General features: G+C 36.6%; 1 protein-coding gene across 1 annotated transcript in view; it reads right to left on the reverse strand.

Annotated features, from left to right (window-relative positions):
* abcd1 (ATP-binding cassette, sub-family D (ALD), member 1) overlaps positions 1 to 26812 on the reverse strand; it is a 43642-nt gene that overhangs the window by 4340 nt on the left and 12490 nt on the right. Inside the window, exons 3-8 of the mRNA XM_056464057.1 lie at positions 26276 to 26418; positions 20146 to 20317; positions 12832 to 12926; positions 7753 to 7898; positions 1913 to 2058; positions 92 to 176 (exon numbers count right to left, since the gene is read on the reverse strand). Of these exons, the coding sequence (XP_056320032.1) occupies positions 92 to 176; positions 1913 to 2058; positions 7753 to 7898; positions 12832 to 12926; positions 20146 to 20317; positions 26276 to 26418 (787 nt within the window). The remainder of the gene's footprint in view (positions 1 to 91; positions 177 to 1912; positions 2059 to 7752; positions 7899 to 12831; positions 12927 to 20145; positions 20318 to 26275; positions 26419 to 26812) is intronic.

Here is a 26812-nt window from a genome sequence, read left to right on the forward strand (position 1 = left end):
ATTTCCACATTAACAAGATCATATATTTATTATTTAATTTGGAATAAATTGAATTATTTAATTAATCAAAATGTAAGTATTGGTCACGTACTTATGGTAAAACATCCTTGCCATGCCCATCCTCTGCTTCTCTCCTCCTGACAACACGTCCTTCCAGTCGCTCACTGCATCCCAGCCTGAAAATATCATCTTAATTATATTAAAAATTATCATTTTTGTTTACTACTACTACAGTTGTGCTTATTCAGTAATCCTAAATCATTTAAACATGCATAATTAATTATGTTATTAATATTTAATCTAAAAAATCTGTTAGTTCAACACATTACATCAAGTACAGTAAATGTGCAGAGCTTGCTTTTTTTGGCAACACTGGTAAAATAAAAGTAAACATGATTCAGATTGTGTGAAATCACAATGTGTGCATTTTATCAAAACTTTAACAAAAACAGTAGTATTAGGAAATAATGTTTAATTTTCCATAAATACTTTTTTATAATTCTTCCTTTTTTATTTTTTAACATTTAAATTTTTTTTTTGTAAAACAAAAGTAGACGTTCATAAACAGAGATTTTGCTCCATATTGACATGATAGCATCACGCAGTTGCTGCAGATTTGTCAGCTGCACATTCATGATGTGAATTTCCCGTTCCACAACATCCCAAAGGTGCTCTATTAGATTGAGTTCTGGTGGCTGTGGAGGCCATTTGAGTACAGTGAACTCATTGTCATGTTCAAGAAACCAGTCTGAGATGATTCGTGCTTTATGACATGGTGCGCTATCCTGCTGGAAGTAGCCATCAGAAGATGGGTACACTGTGGTCATAAAGGGATGGACATGGTCAGCAACAATACACAGGTAGGCTGTGGCATTGACACGACATAAAATTGGTATTAATGGGCCTAAAGTGTGCCAAGAAAATATCCCCCACACCATTACACCACCACCACCAGCCTAAACTGTTGATTCAAGGCAGGATGGATCCATGCTTTCATGTTGTTGACGCCAAATTCTGACCCTACCATCTGAATGTAGCAGCAGAAATCGAGACTCATCAGACCAGGCAACATTTTTCCAATCTTCTATTGTCTAGTTTTTGTGAGCCTGTGTGAATTGTAGCCTCAGTTTATTGTGCTTAGCTGACAGGAGTGGCACCCGGTGTAGTCTTCTGCTGCAGTAGCCCATCCGCCTCAAGGTTGGACATGTTGTGCATTCAGAGATGCTCTTCTGCAGACCTCTGTTGTATTGAGTGTTTATTTGAGTTACTGTTGCCTTTCTATCAGCTGGAACCAGTCTGGCCATTCTCCTCTGACCTATGGCATCAACAAGGCATTTGCGCCCACAGAACTGCCACTCTCTGGATATTTTCTCTATTTCAGACTATTCTCTGTAAACCCTAGAGATGGTTGTGCATGATAATCCCAGTAGATCAGCAGTTTCTGAAATACTCAGACCAGCCCGTCTGGCACCAACAACCAAGCCACATTCAAAGTCACTTAAATCACCTTTCTTCCCTATTCTGATGCTCGATTTGAACTGCAGCAGATCGTCTTGACCTTTTCTATATGCCTAAATGCATTGAGTTGCTGAAATGTGATTGGCTGATTAGAAATTTGTGTTAACAAGCAGTTGGACAGGTGTACCTAATAAAGTGGCCTGTGAGTGTATATAATATAACTTTACTGACACCAAACTTTGAATATGAGATAATGTAATTTTCAAGCACTACAGATAAACAAACAAACAAATACACATGTAATATAGCTATTTGTTTGTTTAATTTCTGAACTAAATATAACGACTATCATTCATTTTGGTCGTAATGTACAAAAAAAGCATGAAAACAAATGACCAAAACAGGACATCTCATATTTGCCCCATATACTTTATTGTGCAGTGTGGTCTCTCACCTCCCTCTCTCTCCAGGATATAACGGAGGCTCACGGTTTGCAGGATATCTTCCAGCTGCCGGTCAGAAATGCCCTTCTCCTGCGTCTCCTGAACAGAATGAGGATAAATCACCTGATCTCGCAGTGTTCCCACCGACATATAAGGCCTGAGGAGGAAAAAAACAGACAAAATAAAAATCCTAAATCCTTGTATTTTAATCAGCCAGTCCTTGTTGTGCCAATGAAACATGATGATCTCATTATTAGTGGATTAAGGGAAAACACAGGGGGGAAAAAAGCAATACGCACCATATGTACTTCACTATACACATACATAATTTTGAAAATGTATATTTTTATCCATTTCTCAGTGAATATAGGTCATTTACTTTGGTGCATTTGAACAAAACAGACTTATTTAACAGATATCTTTATTAAAATAATTTTTTAGTCGCTGAACATATTTAGAAATAGAAAGATAATACATTTAAATTCAAGTGAAATATTGCAAAACAACTTACAAACAACAAAATTTCAACTCTCTCTCTCTCTCTCTATTTATATTTATTTATACAACAGTTCTGTCTGGTTCTTGAATCTGATTGGCTGATAGCAATGCGATATTCTGCAAACAATAGCACTCGTCCAGCCTCTTAACTCTTTACCCTTGTGTATTACTCTGCCCACATACAAGGACAACCAGAGTACACTCTGTAGTTTGAAAAATATTGCTGCTGTTGGACAACATAATGTACTTTTCAGGCTTTATTAGTCGAGAATGCAGTTGTTTAGATTGCAACTATGCAGTTTATTTATAAGGATAGTGCCTATTTTAAATATAATTTTTGAGAGACACCGAGTCAGCGGCCACTAGCCTGTCATTAAGCAGACCAAAGACGGTTGAAGAGGCGGAGAGTGAGCGGAGCTCCAGACACCTGCTGGCACTTTGCTTAGACCTGGCAGACAGACTTTACTTTGGGAGAAACGCTTGATACTTTATTACCTGCGACTCGTTTGTGTTCTGACCACATGTGCTTGGCTGTACACTATATAAATAAAGTGTTTAGACTTTCAAAAACACTGTAGTAATACATTGAGCCACTAAGCATTGTTCTTATGACGTTTTTCTACAGGAGGAAAACGCGAATTACTTCCCAACACTTCAATTATAGTGTTTGTTAGTAAATGCAAGCCTATTGATGAACTCCAGCATAACACTATTTGATAACTCTTCAGATGACTGTTCTAGAGCCTACAGCTAATCAATCTGTCACATTCTGGAGTGCTTTACGGGTCTAAAGAAAAATATTAATGATAAATGATCTTAAATAAAACAAATACATTTATAGAGATGGTATACAAGTATATAACTTTACTCACATGGGAATCGGAGGCCACGTGAATGGTTTGTGAGCACAATTAAGTGCACACAGCATCCCATATCATCTGATAATTGTAAGAAATAAGTCCAAAAGACAGCTAACTGTGTAAAGCCACATAACAAAACAAAAATACGATGAATATGCAGAGATCAGTGGCTAATCTGCCGGATTCAGCTGAGGTGAAGTGACGGCGACCAGCGAGACCTAGCTGTCACTTAAGTGGCCACGCCCTTAATTATGCAAACTTAATATAACCTAATATAAAGGAAATGGATGAGTTATAAAAAAATTCACCCCCCTCACAGTTGTCATGAAGGGTAATATTAGCTATATGAACCAAAATCGTTCTTTGTACCAGGCTGTAAACACCTTTTTTTCTGTTGTAAAGTTGGCCATTCTAACAGTGGGCTCTATTGCAATTTGCTCTATTATGGAGCCAGGACTAGCGGAATTTTGATGAATTGCAGTTTCAGTTACTTCCGTATTGGCTTCCTGAGGGAGAGTGGGAGGTTGCCGCTTGGACAGAACTGTTGTATAAGCACAAATATAATATTGTAGAGCATCTTATAGAAAAAAATTACTTAAAAGATAGATTTGTGAGGCGTGTACTCATATACACAGTACTAAGCACTGTAAATTTTAATGTGTGGTTTTCTTAAAAATCCCCCTCTAAAAACCAGTTCCAAGTCATTTTATTTTTTTCTCTCTCTTTAACAGTCGTGATATATCAGTGAACTGCAAGTGGGCCAAATGACAAGCAGCTGCTGGTTGTAAATGGCGTTGGACACGTCCCGTTGTGTGATCATGAACACGAAGCGCTGCTGTACTCCTGTTGTGTTTGTAATGAAGCCGACATGTAAGGCAGTCACAGGAGCACCATATGTGCTGACTGCTTTTGGATTGTGCGCCTCTTTTTAATCAGCACACTCATCAGCGCTAATTAACCTGGCACAGCGAGGGAAATGGAAATAAACACATGCACGCACACCCACGTCTCTGCCTTCTAATTGATCTTAATTCTTAAACAAAATCTAGCAAACTGAATCTCATTGCTGGGCCCTGAACCCGAACAAAGAGGAAACAATAGCCTTCTACGATCTTATGCTAATTTTTGGTGTACACTGTAATATATTCTGTATGCAAGATTAAGATTAGTTTGCCACAAATTAGAATGCCAAGACAAAAATATGGCAGACGTGCATGGGTGACAAATTGGTTTGTTTTGTAATTATGTTCATGCTTTCTCATTGATATTGGGTCCATCATACACCCAGAGCAAAACGTGTTAGGCACGATTTGTTGCTATTTTCAGAGCAGCGCAACAGTAATTTTCATGTTTTGCACCACGTTGTTTAAATAGCAAATCCATTTGTGATACTTTGTGGAATCAATGGTGTGCTGGTCTGAAAAACAGGTGCGTTAAAGCGCATTGTTGGTGCGTTGCTATTTTGAGGAACTGAAATAGACTGCGTCACTGACCAACTAAAAGCTGGTCTTAAGTCCAGCGCAGAGCGCGTTAGTTATGCGCCTATGCAGGTCCAGATGTATTTTGCATTAATGTATTTTTCCATCCTTAAAATGCCAAAAGTAGATTCGGACACGCCCTTAATGCTTTTGCACCATGCGCTTTAGACTTTTTGCACCTAGATTGTTAAACAGAGCCCATTATTTGAATGTAACTTTTGGTTGGGGTTTTTTTTGGTTGTTTTTTTGCAATAAATGTAAGGTATTGGGTTTATATATACAAAAACTAATAAAATGAATAGTAATTTTAAGGTTTAAAAAAAGTTACGTTTTTTTTACATTTTAATATTTCCTTTTTCCTTCAAAATCTGCTTAAAATATATATAAAAGTACATTTTTAAATTACAAAATGTTATGGTAATTACAATATCTGCCCAGCTAATAATTATTTTTGAAAATTTTCAACAATTTTCCTTTAATTTGTTGATGTAGTTTTTAGCATTAATATTTGAAAAAAAGTAAAATAAATTAATAATAAAATAAATGCATTTTCATACATGATATAAATAAAACAAAATAAAACAATTAAGAAGCTTACTAACTAATTTCTAATAACGATTTTCTTTTGTCGTTATAATGATGAAATGTCTTCTATGCACTTTAATCTGAATAGTATCTTGCAATATAACTACTAAAATATTATGTATTTTACTAGTTACAGCGGGGAAATAAGTATTGAACACATCATGTTTTTTCCTGGGAATAATATTTCTAAAGGAGCTGTTGACATGGAATTGAGCCAAGTTTAGGTAAAAACCTAAACAATACAAACACAAACATAAAACAAAACAGAAAAAAATCTGAAAAATGAGATGTGTGTAATAACAATGGAATGACAGAAGGAGAAAGTGCTGAACTACTGAAATATATTTGATACTTTACTTAAAAGGCTTTTTTGGTGATGGCAGATTAAAGACGCTTGATTTTATTTCTCTTTTCTTTCCCTAAGTGTTTTAAATCATTGTCTTGCTGAAATGTCCACCCTGGTTTCATCTTCATCCTCCTGCTTATGTAGATGTTGGACTGAGGCAGCGAATATTAATTTGCAAAGAGGAAGGTTGCTGAAGAACTACTGAGAGATTTCAGCTGCTGTATGGGCTTTCACTGCCTTTAATACTGTTTCCCTGTGTCATTTAATTTTATTACATATAACTTAATTTGTAAACTGATCAGATTTGTTTTCTTTGCATATATGAATTTCATTGGTTGTTACCAACATCTGGTGTAAATTTCAAGTCAATGGCACCTTTAGAAATAAGTTTTCTGAGAAAATAGATGATGTGTTCAATACTTATTTTCCCCGCTGTATATTACAAAATACTATTCAGATTAAAGTCTGATTTAAACCAAATTTACTAGCTTAACTAGGCAAGTTGTAAATAAGCCAATTATTGGATGACAACAATGGCTTGTGTTTTGAAAAAATATATATATTAATGGGGCTAATAATATTGAGCTTAAAATGTTTTACATTTTTCTTACCGCTTTTATTCAAGCCAAATTAAAAGGAAATACTGTGAAAATGTTCTTGCTCTGTTAAACGTCGCTTGGGAAATATTGGAAAAATAATTAAAATATCACAGGAGGGCTAATAATTTCACCTGCAAAATATATTTCATATAAAGTTGTAGAGATTAAAGGATATTAATTAATTAAATTAGATTAGATTACGATACATGGCCCCATAATTCCTATTTTCCAACAAATCTTCAAGTATATTCAACTATATTAATTTTAAACTAAAACTTTAATGGAGAGGAAAAAAAGTTACCAACTTAGTACACAGTACAGTATTAAAGGGATCTACTATGCCTTTTTTTACAACAAATAAAATAATAATCTGATGTCCCTAGAGTGTGTATGTGAAGTTTCAGCTCAAAATACCCCCCAAATACTGCTTTATAACTCTTTGAAACTGCCCCTATTAGGCTTTGATCTAAATTGTGCCATTTTGCATACTCATGTTCATCTGCTTTTCCAGGGCTGGGTGACGGGGGCAGCAGTCTTAGATGAGAACCTGAGACTTCCCTCTCCCTAGACACTTCCTCCAGGGGGATCCCGAGGCCTTCCCAGGCCAGCTGAGAGACAAAGTACCTCTAGCTTGTCCTGGGTTTTCCCCGAGGCCTCCTCCTGGTGGGACATGCCTGGAACACCTTCCTAGTTAGGCATCCAGGAGGCATCCGAAACAGATGCCCAAGCCACCACAGCTGGTTTCTCTCGATGTGGAGGAGCAGCGGCTCTACTCCGAGCTCCTCCCACGTGACAGAGCTCCTCACCCTATCCATAAGGGTGCGCACTGCCATCGTGCGGAGTAAACTTATTTCGGCCGCTTGTATCTGAGATCTTGTCCTTTCCGTCATGACCCAAAGCTCATTACCACAGGTGAGAGTAGGAATGTAGATTGACAAATCGAGAGCTTTGCCTTTCAGCTCAGCTCCTTATTTACCACAACGGACCGGTAAATCGACTGTATTACTGCTGCCGCTGCACTGATTTGCATGTCAATCTCACATTTTGGAGACTGTTGCTTTAAATTCAAAACAGGACAAAAGTTATCTGTAATATGTCAAAATAAGTGTGTCAGAATAAGTTAGTCTATAATGGAGACTACAATGTTCATTTTACATCGTAAAACTCCAAAATTATAATGGTGGATGGCTGCTTCTCACTCAGGGCTGTTTATCCTAATAAAGGAGAGATTGTCACTAATGGCCAGGGCTTTCCCCCTCTGATGACATAAACAAAAGGGAGAATATCAATCAAAATGTTTCTGCCGACTGTTTTTATGAAGTTTGATTATAAAAAATAGAATTAATAACTTTTTACCATTAGAGGCTGGCTATATTCACACACTGTTGCAACACAACCCCTTATAAAAGTGATTTTTGCATAATAAGTCCCCTTCATTGCATACATTTCAGGTCAAAGCGTGCAGTCTATATGTGGCTCTAGTACCTTTGAGGTATGTAAAACATGTGATCGGGTGAGGGTTTGTAGAGCACGCCACTGTACACAGGCCAGAGTCCACTCAGGATCCTGAACAGAGAGCTTTTTCCACAACCATTGGGTCCCGTGATCAGCAGATGCATTCCTTCATCAACCTAGATGAAGAAAAAAACCAACATTACTAAAGACACCTCGAACATACATGCAGCGGATCCCATAACACCCCCGCAGAGACCGAGAAAAAGATGCACACGGGGGCAAACCACGGGAAACGGCTAAATGTGTTTACAAATTCAGCAAAGCCACAGGGTTAAAAGGAGCCACTGCGATGGGAAACGCTTGATGGTTTTCAAAGGCCGCTCTCTGCAGCACAGCACACCGAGAAAAACACATCACTGTACCCTGTCATTAAGCTAAAGCCATCCATTCAGCAGACGCACATAAACACAGCAGCTCCACATCCTGCCAATGCGACAATTACTATTAAAAGACCTTCGACACAACACCAAACCAATATGAATCATCTGGGATATAACATCTGGAAGCCGTGATAATGATATTTCGAGCGACAACAGCCTATTTTGAAGGATGTCTGGCAGTGAAAGTGCAGATTTAACAACAGAGTCAGATGAAGATCTTAAAAAGGCCATTTGAAGCTATTTTAGGTTTACATTGGAGGTACTGCAACTGGTTAACATTGCAGCACTGGATTGAAATAACTGTAGAGATAGTAAGTAGTAAGAAAAAAAAAACACCATAGAAGTCAATGGCAGTTTTTCCAACTTTGTGTTAAACAGAAGAAATAAACTCACAACACCAAACCGATATGAATCATCTGGCAAATAAAATGTGGAATTAGTACATTTCTAAGTATACAAGCTGGTTGAGTGATATCAGGCTATTTAAAAGGATGTTTGGCAGTGAAAGTACAGAATTTACAACAGAGCGAGATGGCAATCTTAAAAAGGCAATTTGGGATAATGATATTTCTACAAGCTGAATGAGCAATATTAGCCCAATTTGAAGGACGTCTGGCAGTGCAGATTTAGCAACAGAATAAGATGACAATCTTGAAAAAGATACTTTAAAAAAGCTATTTTAGGTTCATATTGGAGTTACTACAATTGGTTAACATTGCAGCACTGGATTTAAATAACTGTAGACAGAGAAATGGTAGAAATGCTATGATTGAGCTCCGCCTTCTTCTGAAATGCTGTGCACATCGGAATTGTAACAGCCCTTACTATAATTGTATAGATGTTTAAATCATTTACAAACACAAACAGTTGATAACAAGATGTTATCAAATACAAATTTTGACTAATGGGGTATACACACACTGACTTTTAACATACAAACCGTATGTATAGGATGACAATTTACCAGAAGCCCTGAGGCTGGCTGACTGAAATTAAAAGTCAGTGTGTGTATACCCCATTGGTCAAAATTTGTATATATGAAAATTAGGGGGCAAAGATCATAGTTGGCCTAAATTACGACTAAATGTGAAAATTTTGTCATTTGAAAACTGCGTTTAAGATATGATTTCATAAAAAAAAAAAAACTGCGATCTTCAATGCTTGGCTGAGATACGATAAAGTGGGGTAACAAACCAAACAAGAAGCACTGCATTAAATTATGTTTTTCCACGCCATGTCTTTAAAATATAGAAATTAATTTTAGCACAGTGTTTTCAATGGAGTTTCTGCACTAGCCTCCTGCTAATGATGGCGCCTGCGTTTAAACAGTCTATTGTCTCAAACTAGCAAAGTCTATTTAACTGATTATATTTTAATTACATTACAACATCACTGCTGTAAAAGGAACCTTATGAAATTGAAAATATTCACATAAAGCTTTCACCGGAAGTTCATCATTGGCTGAAAAACACTAGCTGTGCATATAGCCCACTGAATATAATAGAATCTTTGTGCTGAAAATTTATTAGTTTTTTTTATTCATTCACTTAATGTTTTCTACTAAGCTTTAAAACAGAGCAATAAAACGTTAAAAGAACTAACACTCTAGAAGGGACTGGGTTATTTGACCTGAAAATGTAAATATGCATTTAACTTACCCACCCTGAGGTCATGCAAGATACAAAAATTGTCCTTTAGTACAATCTTTAGCTGAAGCTGCAAACTCAGTCAAAGCTCTATTTTACACAAGGAGATATTCACCCCAATGTTACCCTCCTTACACTGGCTGCCAGTTAAGTTCTGTATTGATGAAAAAATATTGCTTCTTACATATAAAGCTTTAAACAATTTAGCTCCTGTTTACCTAACCAACATTCTGTCTCGCTACAGTCCAACACGCTCTTTAAGATCTCAAAACTCAAGGCTTCTGGTTGTACCTAGAATGGCAAAGTCTACTAAAGGAGGTCGAACCTTCTCATTTATGGCCCCTAAACTCAAATAAATGTTTTAATACATTATCAACAGCAGCTACACTAATTGTTTTCTTTGTTCTCCATTTCCACCTGAGGATCCTCATATTCAAAACTCTGAATAGAAAAATATTCCTGGGCTTAATATTCCATATCTTATTTAAAAAAAAAAAAGACCCCCCCCACCCCTCCAAAAAAAAAAATGTAATGTATTTGATATTTATGAAAGTTATTAATTTATTTTTCTATCACATCATCTCTTTCCTCCTCCAGGTCTGTTTTTGGCTGCAAAAACTCTCTAAGAAAGCAGTGTGGGTAAAGTGCATTGTGTCATGAGCGCACTGCATGACTGCGACATCAGGGTCATGAGAGGGTATTAGCACCACGCCGGCCCTGCAAATCGAGGCGCTGTTGTGGAAACCCTAAGAGCACAGCAATGGGTGAGCGGAATATAATCAGCACATTGTCCGGGGCAAACCAGAGGGGGTCACGCTGCGCTACTCATGACCCATTTCTCAGAATTTAGCAGGAAACATGAATTAATCATAAGGGAGCAGACACTCAATCCAGACCCAAGAAATGCATTTCAGAGAGGTTTGGTGCAGAAAGCATGCGCAGCATTCACAACTAGCACATCTAAGACTCATATCATTGTAGAAGTCTTAGTAAAATAGATTATTAAACCAGCAAAAATCAAAAAAGTATCAATTGCATAATGATGTGAAATATTCTCGGACTCACTACAGGTGGATGCACAATTGCATTTTAGAGCTGCACAATTGCATTTTAGAGCTGCACAATATATATCGTTTCAGCATGGATATCACAATGTGATCATTCGCAATAGTCACATCGCAGGATATATGCAATGCTTTAGAATTTATCATTTGCATGTGTTTTTGATGGCTGTGAATGATAATGATTTTAAAAGCATTCAGGTATAACAATTTTACGTCTGAGCATACTGGTGGGTTGTTTCTGTGCCGCTGTGTTTCTCTCTCTCTCGTCCTGTCCTGTTCCTGTTTTCAGGTTGCCCTGCTCTAATTGGACGTGCTGCAAGTGTGCACTGTGATTAGTGCTTGGAGTACGCAGCATCTTTTGTAAAGGAGACCGACGAAGACAGATCACGGGGGGAGAGACGGAGAGCTTTTTCCAAGAATGCTTCGTTCTTATTCAATAACCTACTGTAGTGTTTTTTGTGCAAAGTTATGAACTTTAAAGTCCTCTCCATCTTTCTTCTCTCCCCTCCTTGTTGTAACTGTAAAACCCATATTTTGTATTAAAGCTGTAAACTGAGCACCGTAGGGGCTGAGTGCCATTTATTTTGAACTGACTTTTTCTCCTGTTTCTTGGTTTTGTTAATGAGTAAGGGAAGTATTTGTAATTTATTTTCTGTATTTCTTTTGATTCTATTAGATAAGTTATCTTCGGGGTGGAGTTAGTTAATGTTTTGTTTATAATTTTGGTCTTTTATATTATATAATATAATATAATATTTTATATAATATTTTATATAATATTCTTTGTTTTCTGTAAATACAAACTTTTCCCCATTTTCTCACAATAAAAGAACCTTAAGGTCATTAAAATCATAACCAGCTAACTGTTCATTTATTTATTTTCTTTAACCTAAAGTTCAACCTCAGCCCTAGACATTTGAGGTTTTAAAATAAATTGGGGGCTCGTCCGGGATTTAAAGCTTTTATTGTGCATCTTTTTAGTTATCCTAACTGAAGAAAACATTTAAGTGCAAAAAAAATGAGAGAAAAGATGTTAAAATACAGGTTTTTACACAAAAGAAAGATAAAATGTTAACATTAATTTAATATTTTAATATTTATATTTTAATATACACAGGTATACAAAACTGTTAAAAGCATCAAATTTAGAGGTTTCTTAAATATTACCCTAAAATCTTAACGCTAAAAAACACCCACATGTTTATGCCCATCAACAATCAATATACAGTATCTCCTCTGAAGGCTTTATCTAAAACATGTGCATAATAAACAGCGGAGCGGAGAACATATCAAAGGAAAATCTCCAATAATACTTCACAGCACTTATCTTTCTAGCTTTCAAATTTACGGCTTGAAATCCTGCCAACATGAGTTTAGAGTCATACACAATAATTGACTATATCTCTCACCAAAGCACAGGCAGAGAAAAACTAATTCACATATTCCATAAAGATAAGCTAATGCAAGATAACAGGTAACGCAAGCTAAAAAAAAAAATCAACACTATAAATCGAACGAGAAAAATGCATAACGCATAAACACAATTTCTCTGCAGCGTTTCATAATACATCTCCACATAATCCTGCTTTAAACTGTCAAAGGTCATACAGCGATTAGCAAAGCTGTATTATCAGTCAAGTGCTCGAGAACTTTGCCAGGGAAATAAGAACAGATAACAGCCACTTTGACATGTTCGCACTTCATATGCACATAAATCAGCCGAAGAACAGCATGTTGCATCAGACCACCGACTCGTTTACTCTGCATGAGCGCGAGATATTGCAGCACACGCTACCAAATAATTTAATATACAGGCTCCTTAGCTGGAAAATGGAGAGTGGTTTTAGTTGGATGTAACAAGTATGCAATGCCTACTACACCCGCATGCCAATTTTCAACTGGTGAAATTTGATTATATATTAAAATGACTCAAGGATGGGTTAAAGAAGGGAAATTTACCTGCATGTTCAGGCTGGAAACCACCACGTCGCCTGTAGGAGTTATTATGGGCAGGTTTTCACATTTGATGCCCTGTTCCACATCAATCACCTGACCTAAAAAAGAAAAAAAAAAACAAACATGCACAAGTTACAAGACTAAATTTAACTGTAATTTAAACAAGGGGTCTCCCAAATAAATCAGGATACTTTAAAAGTTTTGTACTAAAATTTTATCTAATCTAATTGTATCTAACTGAACAATTTATACCACGTGTACACAACAATCATGTATGCCTGAGGCCTTATGAACATGTATAAAGAATCCTACATATAATTACAGTAGATATGTTATTTACAACAGTGATTGCCAATCTTTTTATCACCGCGGACCGTTCAGCGCTTGACAATTTTACCATGGATCGGGGATGGAGGCGTTGCTAAGCTTGGCAACCATCAACCATTTTCTCAAACAATGACAAGCTGACAAAACATTGCTGCAGCTCTGATACAAAATTACAAAGCACTGCAGTGTTTGGGTGTTCTGTGTTTGTCTGAGATAATTAGTCTACCGAAATGAGTACAATCCATACAAGCTAAAGCTGATCGGTCAGTTCTTGTCATGTGACTTGCGGTGCGTTCCTGGCATTCATTTAACTGTGTGCGTCTGTGCAGTTTGCGCGCACAAGCCACGCACCTCCATTCGAAATAACAAACTTGTGCGAACTCTAGAAAAGACACGATATGCGAATGGCCCCTAAAAGGCCACCGTCATTTGCGATCTCCAGCAGTTAATTTTCTTGCACAGACATGCTGGATGCACCTGATGTGTTGACAAATGGGTTGCAGATCCATTCCTTGACCGTTCGTGCGTCCTACACTGGGCCTTTTCCCCTTAGCAAAGAAATATTCCAAAGACGTCGGTTTCTTACTCATTTTGCTGCTTGTGGGTTAAATTTTGGCGTTCAAGTGACCGAGAGTTTTTTCAAAATAAAAGATCGTTCAGACATAGATTATAAGTAAAACTGAAATAATTAATGATTTCCTGTGTGGTCCAGTACCAATTGATCCACAGACCTGTACCGGTCCACGGCCCGGTGGTTAAGAACCACTGATTTACAGGATGATGATTTACAGGTCACACTTTATTTTGATGGTCCGTTTGTTGAATTTAAGTTACATTGCATCTATACGCCAACTAATTCTCATTATATTATAAGTAGACTGTTAGGTTTGGGGTTAGGGTTAGTGTAAGTTGCCATGCAAAGTTTCCTATAGTCAGTTAATATCTGTTGAAGAAGCAGTATCAACAGATATTAAGCAGACAGTCTACTAATACTCAAATGGACCATCAAAATAAAGTGTTACCAAAATTTATATTACAGTATATAATTAGAGGTCCAAACAACAATTGCCTGCTCTATCCTTATATAAATGCTAATGTGTATCACTTTGTGTTTGTAGGCATGGCAACTGTGACTTTAGATAGCAAACAGACATATTTCATGCGAGTGATTAATGCCTGTTCAGGCCCTGATCACAGAAAATGCATTTTTTTGCGGCAGGAGGCTCCTTTTTAAAAATGTTTTTCTATTGGCATCAAGTGTTTTGCGTGCTGTTTATGTGCAGCGCATGCGTCTTGCATTCGCCTGCTGCATCTTGCGTTATGACAGTGCGCTCTTTGCGCCTGCAGTTGGAAAAACTCAACTGTGTGCATTAATCTGTGCGCTGGAGCATCAAGTCTGCTGATACAGTGGTTGCGTAGCATCATAAAATGTGAAGCTCTGCTCTTTTGAAAAGACTCTTTTCTAAAGTTAACAAAGATGCAGTGTGTTTTACCTCGCATTTTCAGAACTGAAAGTGTGTTCCACATTCAACATCAAAACCTTTATTAGCGTTAAAGTTCTTTTTCTTTTGTTTCGGTGGCATAATTGTCTCTTCTTAATTCATCATTTGTCTTCTTATAATTTTCTCTGGATAAGTGGCCTTTTGCGGAAAACCCTTATATGGAGGTGGTTTGGGTGTGTATTATGCAAATTACTCATTTAGAGCACTCCAAATTCACTTGTAGAAGAACGAGTTTAATTAGGCAGAAAGGTTTTGAGAGAAGTTCAAATGTGCGTATTATTAGTGAATGAGACCAATATATTTTAAATAATATACAATATTACTGTTTTCTATTTAAAAATGTTCTCTGTTTCTGTGATACAAGTGCAAAATGTCAGCATTGCTTTGCCATTTTTGGTGACATGATCCTTTATTTGCTGATTCCATTCTAATACGCTCATCTTATTATTATTATTATAAATTATATAATGTTGTGCTCTATTCTTTCATGAATAGGAAGTGTAAATGTCTTTACTGACACTTGATCAGTTTAATTTGTTCTTCGTGACTGTCATTTTCTTTTATAATAATATTTAGCAGTCAACATTTGAAGTGGGTAAAACTCTTTTGTTCTAAGACAAGAATAATACTGTTGAATAGTTTTAGGACAACTTTGATGAATTGTGCTGATGTTGATTACTGTATATTTAATCATTATATTATTCTTTCATTCATTCATTCATTTATTTTCCTCTGCTTAGTTTAGCTTAGTTTTTTTCATTAGGGGTCGCCACAGTGGAATGAACCGCCAACTTATCCAGCATATGTTCAGCGCAGGCCCTTCCATCTGCAACCCAGTACTGGGAAACATCCAAACACACTCGTTGACACATAGACTACAGCCAATTTAGTTTATTCCATTAACCTATAGCGCATGTCTTTGGACTGTGAGGTAAATAGGAGCACCAGGAGGAAACCCGCGTCAACACAGGGAGAACATGCAAACTCCACACAGAAATGCCAACTGACCATTCCAAGGCTCGAACCAGAGACCTTCTTGCTGTGAGGCAACAGCGCTAACCACTGAGCCACCGTATCACCTATATTATTATTTTAAAAGTAATAATAACAAAACTACCAACAACAAACTTATAAAACAGCACAGAACTTTAATAAGGGATGCATCTGTAATCGTTTTAAACTGTAGGATGCTGTACTGTAGTCACATGACCTCAATTAATTCAGCCAGTGCAGTCTAGTTATTGCTTTAAAATTAAAATGGCTGTTTTGCATTTTAAAACCAATTCTGTATGAAAGTGTGTTCACTTTTCTCTCAATAATGAGACAAGGATCAAACAAAATCATAGCTTAAACTTGCTTCTCTTTCATTGGCCACACCACAAATGGAAGGTAAAGTCAAGCAACCGCATTATGGTTATGTTGACATTTTGGGAAAGGTGGTACATCATCTGAATAATACATGAATGTATCAAATTAGCATGCTGTGTGCACTGAATATACCTCATAATACTTTCTTTTAAAAGTTATAGACAGTATGCAATTTCACACAGTCACGGTATACAGTTATGGGGAAAACGATTAGCCCTCCGGTTAAATTTTGATTCTTGTTCAAATACTTCCCAAGAGATTTTTAACAAAGCAAGACAATTTTCACAGTATTTCCTATAATAATTTTTCTTTCTGGTGAATGTCTTCTTCCTTTTTGTTTGGCTGGAATAAATGTAAAAACTTCATTTAAAACAAAACAAAATATATTTAAGGTCAGTATTTTAGCCCCCTTACAAAATATTTGATTTCGAATGGCTACAGAAAAAAACACTGATGTCCAATGACTTGCCTAATTAACCTAGCCTGCCTAGTTAACCAAGTTAAGCCTTTAAATTGCACTTGAAGCTGAATACCAGTATCTTACAAAATACCTAGTAAAACACTATGTTCTGTCATCATGACAAAGATAAAAGGAGTTAAATTAGTAATTAAATTTAATAAATTCAAACTAAAGTAATTCGCTCAAGCATGAGTTTTTTTGGAAAAAAATTTGATTCAATTTTTTATTACACCAACAAAAGAAATCATTACAGTCAGGGACTCTTCATCCTTCTTGGAGGAACTGTGGAGTACAAGAGGCACATCATGAGCATATGTCCAAGAATTAACAGTTTTTGGAAAACTGTTCACTCCGCTATCAATGACATTCTTGATCTTCATATTCCTAGATCATTCGATGTACTTTATCTTGGAGATACTCCTATTGAACTTGAAAAAGTAGATAGATATCTATTTAAGATGTCTTTGTAATAAGTAAAAAAGCTATAACCCGGAAATGGTATAAAGAAGATGCACCAACTAAAGACGAATGTTTTTATTAAATAGCAGATGATGAGAAAATGAAAAATAAAAATGACAAGCACTTCGATTACAAGAAGAGATCTTTAAAAAGAAATGGAATAAATGGCTGGTTTGCTCCACAACGACAATATAATTACCATAATTTAACATTTACGTAAGTATATATATATATTATATTTTTATATATTTATATATTATAATTATTATTATTATTTTGTTTGTTTGTTTGATCCTACTGGTTATATGTTCCTAAAAAAATTCAATGAAAACCAAGTATGAAAAAAATAGAACTAAACTAATTGAATATTTAGTAGTCATTAAAACTATTACACAGTGTCCTAACTTCTACTAGTGGCAAGATTCCAGCTAAAAGTAATTTGGCTGTTGGCAGAAACATTTAAATACCAGTCATTAATGTAAATATCGGCCACTGCACTCCCAACAAAGTGGTAAGGGTAATAATCTAATTAATACATATTTAATTTGACATTATTAAAAGCATATAGGCTTAATGACTGATGTTGTTGGTTTGTATTGAGTCACAGTTCTGACTTTCATTTTCCAACCGTTTGCTAATTATTATTATTATTTTAAATTTAGTAATTTAATTTTAATTTAATTTTAAATTTAATAATTAATTTATTATTTTCAAGATCTGAGGTGAACATCTGCTTTCCTTCCTTTTATCTGCTGCTGCTTTCAGTAGTGTGGCAATAACGTCAGATATAATGGTATTCAAACTCACATTTGTAGCATTTAACACTGAACTGAGCCACATAATCTGTACCTGAGGTAGTTGTTGTCACGATATTGCATTTTCAGATACTAATCGGTACTGACATTTTTAAAACAACCTTTTTAACATTTAACCGCTGTTGTGTGCTTTCTTAAAGGTCTAGTGAAGTGCTTTGAAATATTGCATTTTTATTCGAAACCGAAACACGGAGAGGGTGGGACATAGCGTAGCTCCTCCCCTTTTTTAAAAACAGCCAATAACATTTGTTTTTATCACCACTTTGCCAGTAAGAGTGCTCAAGCTCAAACACATCAAATGAAAAGCAAATGAGAGCATCTTGAAGGGGGTGGGGCATGTCAGATACTAGAGAGCATTTGATTGGTCAAGATGTGATGAGAAACTGTAGTATGAAAAAATCATTGCTCCATTTAGGCAGAAGTGATAAAAAACATAAAACTGACCAACTACAGCTTACATCTACTAAACGTGAATTTTGTCACTGGAGCACACTAGCTTATAGGCATCTTAAAAACGCGGATAAATCACGCTATTCATGCGTGAATAGACGTGTGAAAATTTTGAGTTTACTCGCTCCATTTGCAGGTCAATTTCACAATTTTAGCGCATCAAATTCACTTCACAATAGACGTGGATTCGCATCATGGGTAGGGCTTCTGCCTGTATGGTGACTCTAGCTTCGTTGCTAAATGGCTAGCATGGATTTTATTGAGAGAGTAGCTGTGTTTATGCGGTTTAGGAAGATTGAAAAACAGCATAGGTTCATCCGATGCCGTGTCTAAGTCCACTAGACACTTTTATAGGTGCATCCAGTTCTGAGAGTTCATCAACTTATCCAGAAACTATACCTGGATGATGAAAGCTTTCAGCGGTGCTTCCGACTGAGCCGAGCGCAGTTTGATGTCGGCAGGAGGATTTCCCCTCGAAACACCAACACTAGCGTTACGTTATAATCACGCCCCTGCAAAAGCAAGCTCCTGATTGGTTAACGCGGCGAGAACGTCCGCTAAAGTTGAAATTATTGTCCAACTCAAGCGATTCACACATTAAGCACATCAAACGTGCAAAACGCTCAATTCGTGCCACCTCATTCACACAAATAGCACAGCAGGATGTCTATTTGCATCTTTGCAGTGACTTGACATGTAAATCACTCGCGCTTGACGCTTCATCTACGTCTGGTGTGAATGCACCATTACAATACTGATACTAACATCAAAAAAACGTTATTTTAATTTCATGGGACCTTTAAACGGCGCTGACTTGTCATTGTGTCCATGTGCTCAACAGAAATGACTGTGATTAGCACAGATACAGGGATACTGGAGCATTTCAAAGTCGCGTCAATCAGCTAGTGTGTCTATGAGCTGACATCCACTGGTTAATCGACTGATCTTTGTGCCTTTATATCTGTGTTTAAAGTGTTTAAATGTTAGCAGGAAATGGACTTTTAAAAAATTTCAGTACTGATTGGTACCGAAATTTCAGTATCGTGAAAACACCAACTTGAGGTGATCATTGTTATTGTAGTATACGCTGTTGTTTTGCTGCAACAACATGGAAATAAAAACTATTGCTAAAAAAGAAATGTCACACTAGACTGTTGCAGATGGTTAAGACCAGTGTTGGGGGTAAAGCATAACAAGTAACATAATAATATTACTTTTCTAAGTAACAAGTAACGCATTACTTAAAAAATTAAGCAATAATATTTGAGTAAATATTACGCAAGGTACTTTTTTGTTGAATCAATTAGCTTTTAAAGGTAAATTGCTGAATTCAAATTGAGATGAGAGAATGTGTAGATTATTTTGAACACATGGAAGAAAAGAAATTGTACTTGAAAATGGTTTGTACTTCACTAATAAGACAACAAGCACAAAAGCAGCAAACACATTGCTTTAAACTTTCATTAATTTGTGTATACGGCATGTAGAGCTCTGGGCTCAGGAAGTTCTCAGAACATAACATCATCCTACATTTTAAGTTTTCAATGGTTTTTTTAAGGTAAATAAAGGAGCAGGTTATCCAGTATGTTGTTAATTGCAGAGCTCCTCTTTTTAAAAACAAAAGAAGAAAAAACACCTGCAAGCTCTGAAAGAGATCAAGCTTCAGCCTGGTAAGAAAAAGTAACGCAAAAGTAATGCAGCACATTACTTACCATAAAAAGTAAGTAACGAAACTAGTTATTTTTTAGGAGAGTAACTCAATACTGTAATGCATTACTGTCCTAAGTAACTTTCCCCAACGCTGGTTAGGACAAAATGCCTTTTAAGATAAAAAATATGCCTTTATCGTGTGTCGTGTCCAGTGTTATGTTTAGAAATGTGGCAAAAACATGTCAACATTGTACATGTCAACTGATTTGATAAAAAGTGATGAAACCTCTGATTTGCAGCGGTCCCTCCACTCTCATGCCATGTGTAACTTTCTGAGCCGCTCCAGTCTCTTCTGGCTTCACCTCTGTGGTGGAACGGCGATACACACCGTCACGGACATCCTCAAACACCTCGAACATCTCATACACACGTGCTGTATAGCCAGCCAGTTCTGTGACCTGTGTGTGGAAGATTTTAGAGTAGATTTTACACACCTTCACATTTTAAGACATAAAAAGATTTTTGTCTTTCTTTCTTTTATATTCCCACCAACAAATAAAAATTGGTCCCACTTTATATTAAGTGACCTTAACTACTATGTTCCTACATCAAAATATAAATACAAATATAAATACAATTTACTTAATGTGTTCATAATGTATTGCAGAACACTTCTGCTGCTCTTGAGCTGGGATAGTTTGGTGGTAGGGGTAGGTTTAAAGATGAGTTAAGATGTAAGGGATGGTTAATAGTCTAACTGTAAACTTAATTACAGAAATTAATAATTAGAGATACAATTACACAGATATTTAATCAAGCATATGTACAAATGTAAAAACATGTATTTACACAATAAGTACATTAATGAATTATTAATGTCAGTTTAAAGTACATATTAGTTATGTTAATGTAAAATGGGACCTAAAAATTGACTTTATTTTTACTCACCCTTAAGTGTTTCAATTTTTTGTTAAACACAATAGAAGAGATCTTGAAAAATATAGTAAACCAGTTACCATTGACATCCATAGTAGGAAAAACAGTGGAACTAATGGCTCATTTCCACTGAGTGGTATGGTACGGTACGTTTTTATGGCCATTTCCACTGTCAAAATGTACCTAAAAGCGAACCGTACCACTGTTTGGGTACCCTTTGAAAAGAGTACCTAGCACGAAAAAAGGGTACCTATTGGTACTGAACGCTATTGGTTTCCAGAGATATGTTACTCGCAGAAGTAGGAGAATGAAAACAAAGGAACTGCCATTTTTAAAAACACTGCCGAGACATTACACCGCAATAATATATACATATAATAACAAGCCATGGTCGACCAGAGCTCAAACAAACCTTGTTGTTGTCTTAATGAGCAGCTTAATGAGCAAAATAAATTTGCTGTGTCCTCTTGTTGTTTTTAAGAGCCCGTCTAAAAGTGCGAGCGGTTTCACTTTCCTCCAGAGAGTTCGCTGCGCATCTATATTTGAAATTACAACTTCTTGAGCTCATATAATACATACGTGTGATTATTGAAGTGCTTCTGACATCTGATCCTTTCAGCTAGGGATAAACGTGAGAGCAAAGCACAAAAAAACAAAGGAGAAGCCGGGAAAAAGCAGCAGCAAATGATGCTTCTGCAACCAAAATGATGAACAAGCTGCCATGTTTAACTATTATCATCACCTTTTGGACTATTATGAACTTATAAATAATTAATTTCTAACAGAGGTTACATGTGCTGGTGAAGATTAAAGATACAGATCAGGTTTGCACTGACTGTGAGCTATATTGCGTGTTGTTTTGAACCCAAATAAGGACTAAACGTATGTTGTGTGCAGTTCATCTGTAATTGATAACATATCGGAGACTGTAAAGGCCTGTATGTGTTCATATATGTTGCATTTATTCATTTATTTTATATAATTGCAGATGTTACAGTAGGCTATTATCATTGATCTGCAGTTATAATCAAATCCTGTTCATAGAAAGGTTAGTAATGAACATTTACACACAAGTATTTATGTGTATAAAGTAGCTGTTTTGTGAGAAGTGCTTCTCATATGTGAACGACCCGTACAGCTTTAATATGAAACTTTACGTCTGAAACTTTCTGTCTTGCACCACGCCCACCAAAAAGCTACCATTAGTACCCTTTTGGCAGTGGAAACGCAAACCAAATAAAGATGACCCGTACCGTACTGTACCACTCAGTGGAAACAGGCCATAATAGATATCGGTTTTCAACATTCTTCAAAATATCTTCTTTTGTGATTAAACAGAACAAAAAAAAACTCAAACAGGTTTTTGACAAGTAAAGGCTGAGTAAATAATCACAGAATTTTCTACACTGGCATAAAAATTCCTGCACAAATATGTAACAAATCATTTAACAATATATATTGATATTGTATAGAGTGGAGGAACTATGACGTCACCTTGTAGGCTAATCGGCTGCTAGCATAAAACTGGTTCCCTCAATAAAATCCCTATAGGATTTTCCCATTGGCTTTTTAAAAATTGCAAATAATAAGCTCTGTGTTCAAACATGGTTTATTACACTGACAAGTTTTGTCCAGCCGGATAATCCTCACACAAAAATATTGTACGCAAGAATTGAAAAGCTAACATTAGGCTATAAACGGATTACAGTGCCTTCAGGGCGCTCGCCTGTGATGTCAGCACCCCCCTGCTACAGACAACTTTTCAAGCTTATTTTTAGAAATATACTCCATGACAAAGGTTTACTCTCTCAGTTTATTATATTATAATCCACGCTATATATTATAAACAAATAAACACGCAACAACACATAGACCTACCTGCCTTTTGGATAGTTTTTTACGTGGGAAATACTTTTTGTTTTGCTTTACGGTTGTTGTAAAAGTTTTAAAACTGTGTGTATAAATGTGCCTACATTGTATGATCATAAATAAGAGTATCGCTCACGTGCATACAGCCTGCTTACCTAACCTTAGTAACAGATGACAGAAATGAGGCGAGAGGGAAAACTCTATCAAATGCTTCTTATGTTCTTTTTTTGTCATGAACAGTGAAAAGCAGCCCATACAGTCACACATGCTATTCATTTTAAGGAGGAGTGTAAATATTGCAGTTATGACAGTTAAATGTGTTCAGATGAAGAAAAAAAAAAAACGCTGAAAAATCAATTGATCATGTTAAAATGACAGTTAATATATGTGTATTTCTTACATATTTATTCACACGTTTGCATTACAGAGAGCAGGAACAGGCTGCACTGGTATCCCCATAATATCGTTTAATTTAAATAAAGGATCAACAAATTAATCTGTCTTGAAAGTCTTTACAAGTGAAGCCGTTATCTACTCACAATATGAGTTCCCAATTAGAAAAATACTATAAATCATAAAATACTATTTATGAAATTACTTAAATAATAGACAAATCCAAATGCCCAACGCATCCGAGCTGCGTTCCAGACCAGTTCAGCTCGATGACGTATAATGTCTCCGACACCGCCTGAAGTCCCATTTAGCAACTTGATAGCAACCGTCTTTTTAAAGAAGCGTAACCGATTTAATAAATCAAGAGTGTAATGTAACTGATGTTTTATGCCATAGAATAAAATATGAAAGTATCTTGAGTTTGTGTCAGCCACGAACCTTATTTAAGCGTTTTTAACTGAAATCCCATTGGAAAAACCCATTGACTTTGGGACGAGGGAACCGGAACTGCTAAAATGCTAACTCGCTTCTGGGTTTTTGCATACAAATTGACGTCACAGTTCCTTCACTCTATAGATGCTGCACACAACAAAGAAAAAGTAAAGGATGAAAAATAATAAATTAAAAAGAAAGAAATCTAATAAAAAAGGAGAGAGTGGAGGGGGCTGTTTACACCAGGGCTCAATTATTGCTTTCTTAATTTAAGCATAAAGGTTTCCTTGTTGCATAAAATTCCTAGTTTTCTTTTTAGGGGAAATCTGCTCTTTTCAAGCTACTGGCAGGACATCACATTTTTAATCAATGCCGAGCAGTGGGGTGGACCAAAGTGACAGCTTTTGACTGAAATGACAAGCCGGAAAATGACAGAATTATTTATTTGGAGCTGGATGCACTGCGATTTATTTTGCTGCATTTCCATTACAAAAGATGACAGATCTTGTTCCCTGACTCTACAGTACATGATAAAAACGCACTAATGACAGATTGATATGCACCTCAACATCACGTATACAAAAATAACCTAATTGTAGGTTGGCTTAGGGGTGTGTTCACACTTGGCAGGTTTGATAAAACAACTCTGGTGTAAACAAAGCGTATGTGTATGACATGACATACAAACCTTGATGTGCAACAAACGAGTCAAATCTACCAATCTATTTCTGAACAAACTCTGGCGATGAACTGATGACAATTATTAATGATACCAAAATCAAATAACTCTTTATATTTGGAATGCGATTACTGATATACAGGTCGATATATACAAATCTTACTTAAAGATTTCATATAAATAAATGTCACACCTTATTACAAAAACAAAATACAGTGGACATTGACAATGGATTTTATTTTAAAAACTTAACTGCAGAAAGAATCCATTGAGCAAACCAATAAAGCTGAGGTGTAAAATTGTTCAAGAACATGATTCTCCATCATTTGTGATGCATCGCTGTTCTCTCTTGAATCGATTCAGAGCTTAGTTTTTAACAGAAAATGAAGCTCTAGGCTGGTTTTTAACAGCAGAGGGCGCTCTAGGCTCTTTATTAACAGCAGAAGGAACTCTATGCTAGTTTTTAACAGCAGAGGGCGCTCTAGGCTCTTTATTAACAGCAGACGGCGCTCTATGCTAGTTTTTAACAGCAGATGGCACTCTAGGCTAGTTGTTAATGGCAGAGGGCGCTGCAGGCTGGTTTTTAACAGCAGACAATGGTCTATGCCAGGGCTATCCAATTCGTTTTCTTGGGGGCCAGTTCATGAAAAGCATCCCAAACGAAGGGCCGGAGAGATATGACTTGCAATATGAGTGGTGACACAACAGCATATAAGAGTCCATATGCTGTATTTTTGCTCCTTAAGACACCCACGTTGGCTTTTTCTACAGTAAAATGTTAATATATTGTATTTTGAAATTACATAACATCACTGCATTGTACAATAGGCCTTTTTTAACAAACATTCATATGTTGTATTTCAAAGCACAACAAAAGCAGAGCACTGCTTAAGTAGGCTTGCTCTACATTCAGACACATTCATATGTTATGTTTTGAACTGCATAACAATTATGAATGCAACAATTATAGATTTTGGTTGTGCAATTATATAGTCTGAAGAATAGTCATGGTTTCACGGTTATGACGTCTAACGTAAATTTAAGCTTTGTATTAGCTAAGTAGCTATTTAGATGAACTGTTATCATCTGCTTAAATATTGTGCGCCTGCATTTTGGCATATATTCTTACATTAGAAATAACAAACTTGCACGCAGAAAAGTCATGATATGGGAACGGCCCGCTGCTATAGTTATATTAGCCTCGGTGTACAAGCTCAGAACTTTAAACTAGCGCACAGTTGACAACTTGGCATAATTTTGTTAATTGCATCAGTTCCTTCTGTGCAACAGAAATGGGGCCTAGAGAAGCCTTTAATCGTGCCGAATTAAAGCGCAGTTATTAGTGAAATTGGCTGTTTTCGGCTGCTCACACTACTCGCTTAATGTCACGTGACTAACGCTCTGCGCAGCCTTCAACTGCAGCTCATGCTGTATTGAACAGATGCACGTCACTTCATAACTATAGCGACCGTTTTTCGACTGAACTAAATTTATTTTTGATGTCTTGGTCACACTATTTGAAGGGCCGGAACAAATTGCCTCGGGAGCCAGGTTCGGCCCGCGGGCCCACCAATTAAATAGCCCTGATCTAGGCTATTTATTAACGACAGAGAGCGCTCTAGGCAAGTTTTTAACAGCAGAGGGCGATGCAGGCTATTTTTTTACAGCAGAGAGTGCTCTAGGCTAGTTTTTAACAGCAGAGGGTGCTCTAGGCTAGTTTTTAACAGCAGAGCGTGCTCTAGGCTAGTTTTTAACAGCAGAGGGTGCTCTAGGCTAGTTTTTAACAGCAGAGGGCGCTCTAGGCTAGTTTTTAACAGCAGAGGGCGCTCCAGGCTAGTTTAATGGCAGAGGGCACTCTAGGTTCAATTGGTGTTTGTGAGAAATTGGAAGCAGAGTATGGCTGTTTGTAAAGCATACATCTCTATCTGCAGTTTAAGAGAAAATAGCAATACATTTTGAAAATCTCAGAATTAATGCAGTTTTGATTTCTTGAAAGATTTTTCGCCACAGCTCAACAAACCTAGCAAACACACTACTAAGAATTTTACATATCCTACTTTGATACTGGGAATTTTTACAGATTAAAAAAATATGAGCAAGATCTCACCTCTTTGTAGGAGACCATGATCCTCTCCACAGCATCGGCTGCAGCATTCAGGAGGCTGCGGGCAGTGGTGAATGCTTGTGTACGTTCACTCACCAGGTCCTCCTCCTTCATATCAAGAGCTGCCTGTTTCACATCCTCTGAATCTAAGATGATGTCAACAGAACAAGAGCATGTGAGAAAATCTAAACTTAAACAAGCATGTCTATCACATTTTAAGGACACTGAACTTTCCTGTGTCCTATGGAGAGGACATGAATATACAGTACACAAGTCCTAAATATACAGCAGTAAGGGGCTATTCACGCAGAATGCAATGTCTTTGAATTTACAAATAGCAGATAAAGCTCTAAGGAATATTTCTGTAACAGTCTCATCCGTCAAATGAAAGAGTTGACATGTCAACTTAATATTGTAAAGAAAAGCTAGCAATGCTTGCCCTGCTTCTGAGTTCTTCTGATTGGTCCACTGCTTCGCAACTGATATAGATGAACGACGTTGCCCGTCAAATTATTATAACTTCACACTAGCACATTTACA

This window comes from Danio aesculapii, chromosome 8 (assembly GCF_903798145.1).
Source record: "Danio aesculapii chromosome 8, fDanAes4.1, whole genome shotgun sequence".
Taxonomy (NCBI): Eukaryota; Metazoa; Chordata; class Actinopteri; order Cypriniformes; family Danionidae; genus Danio; species Danio aesculapii.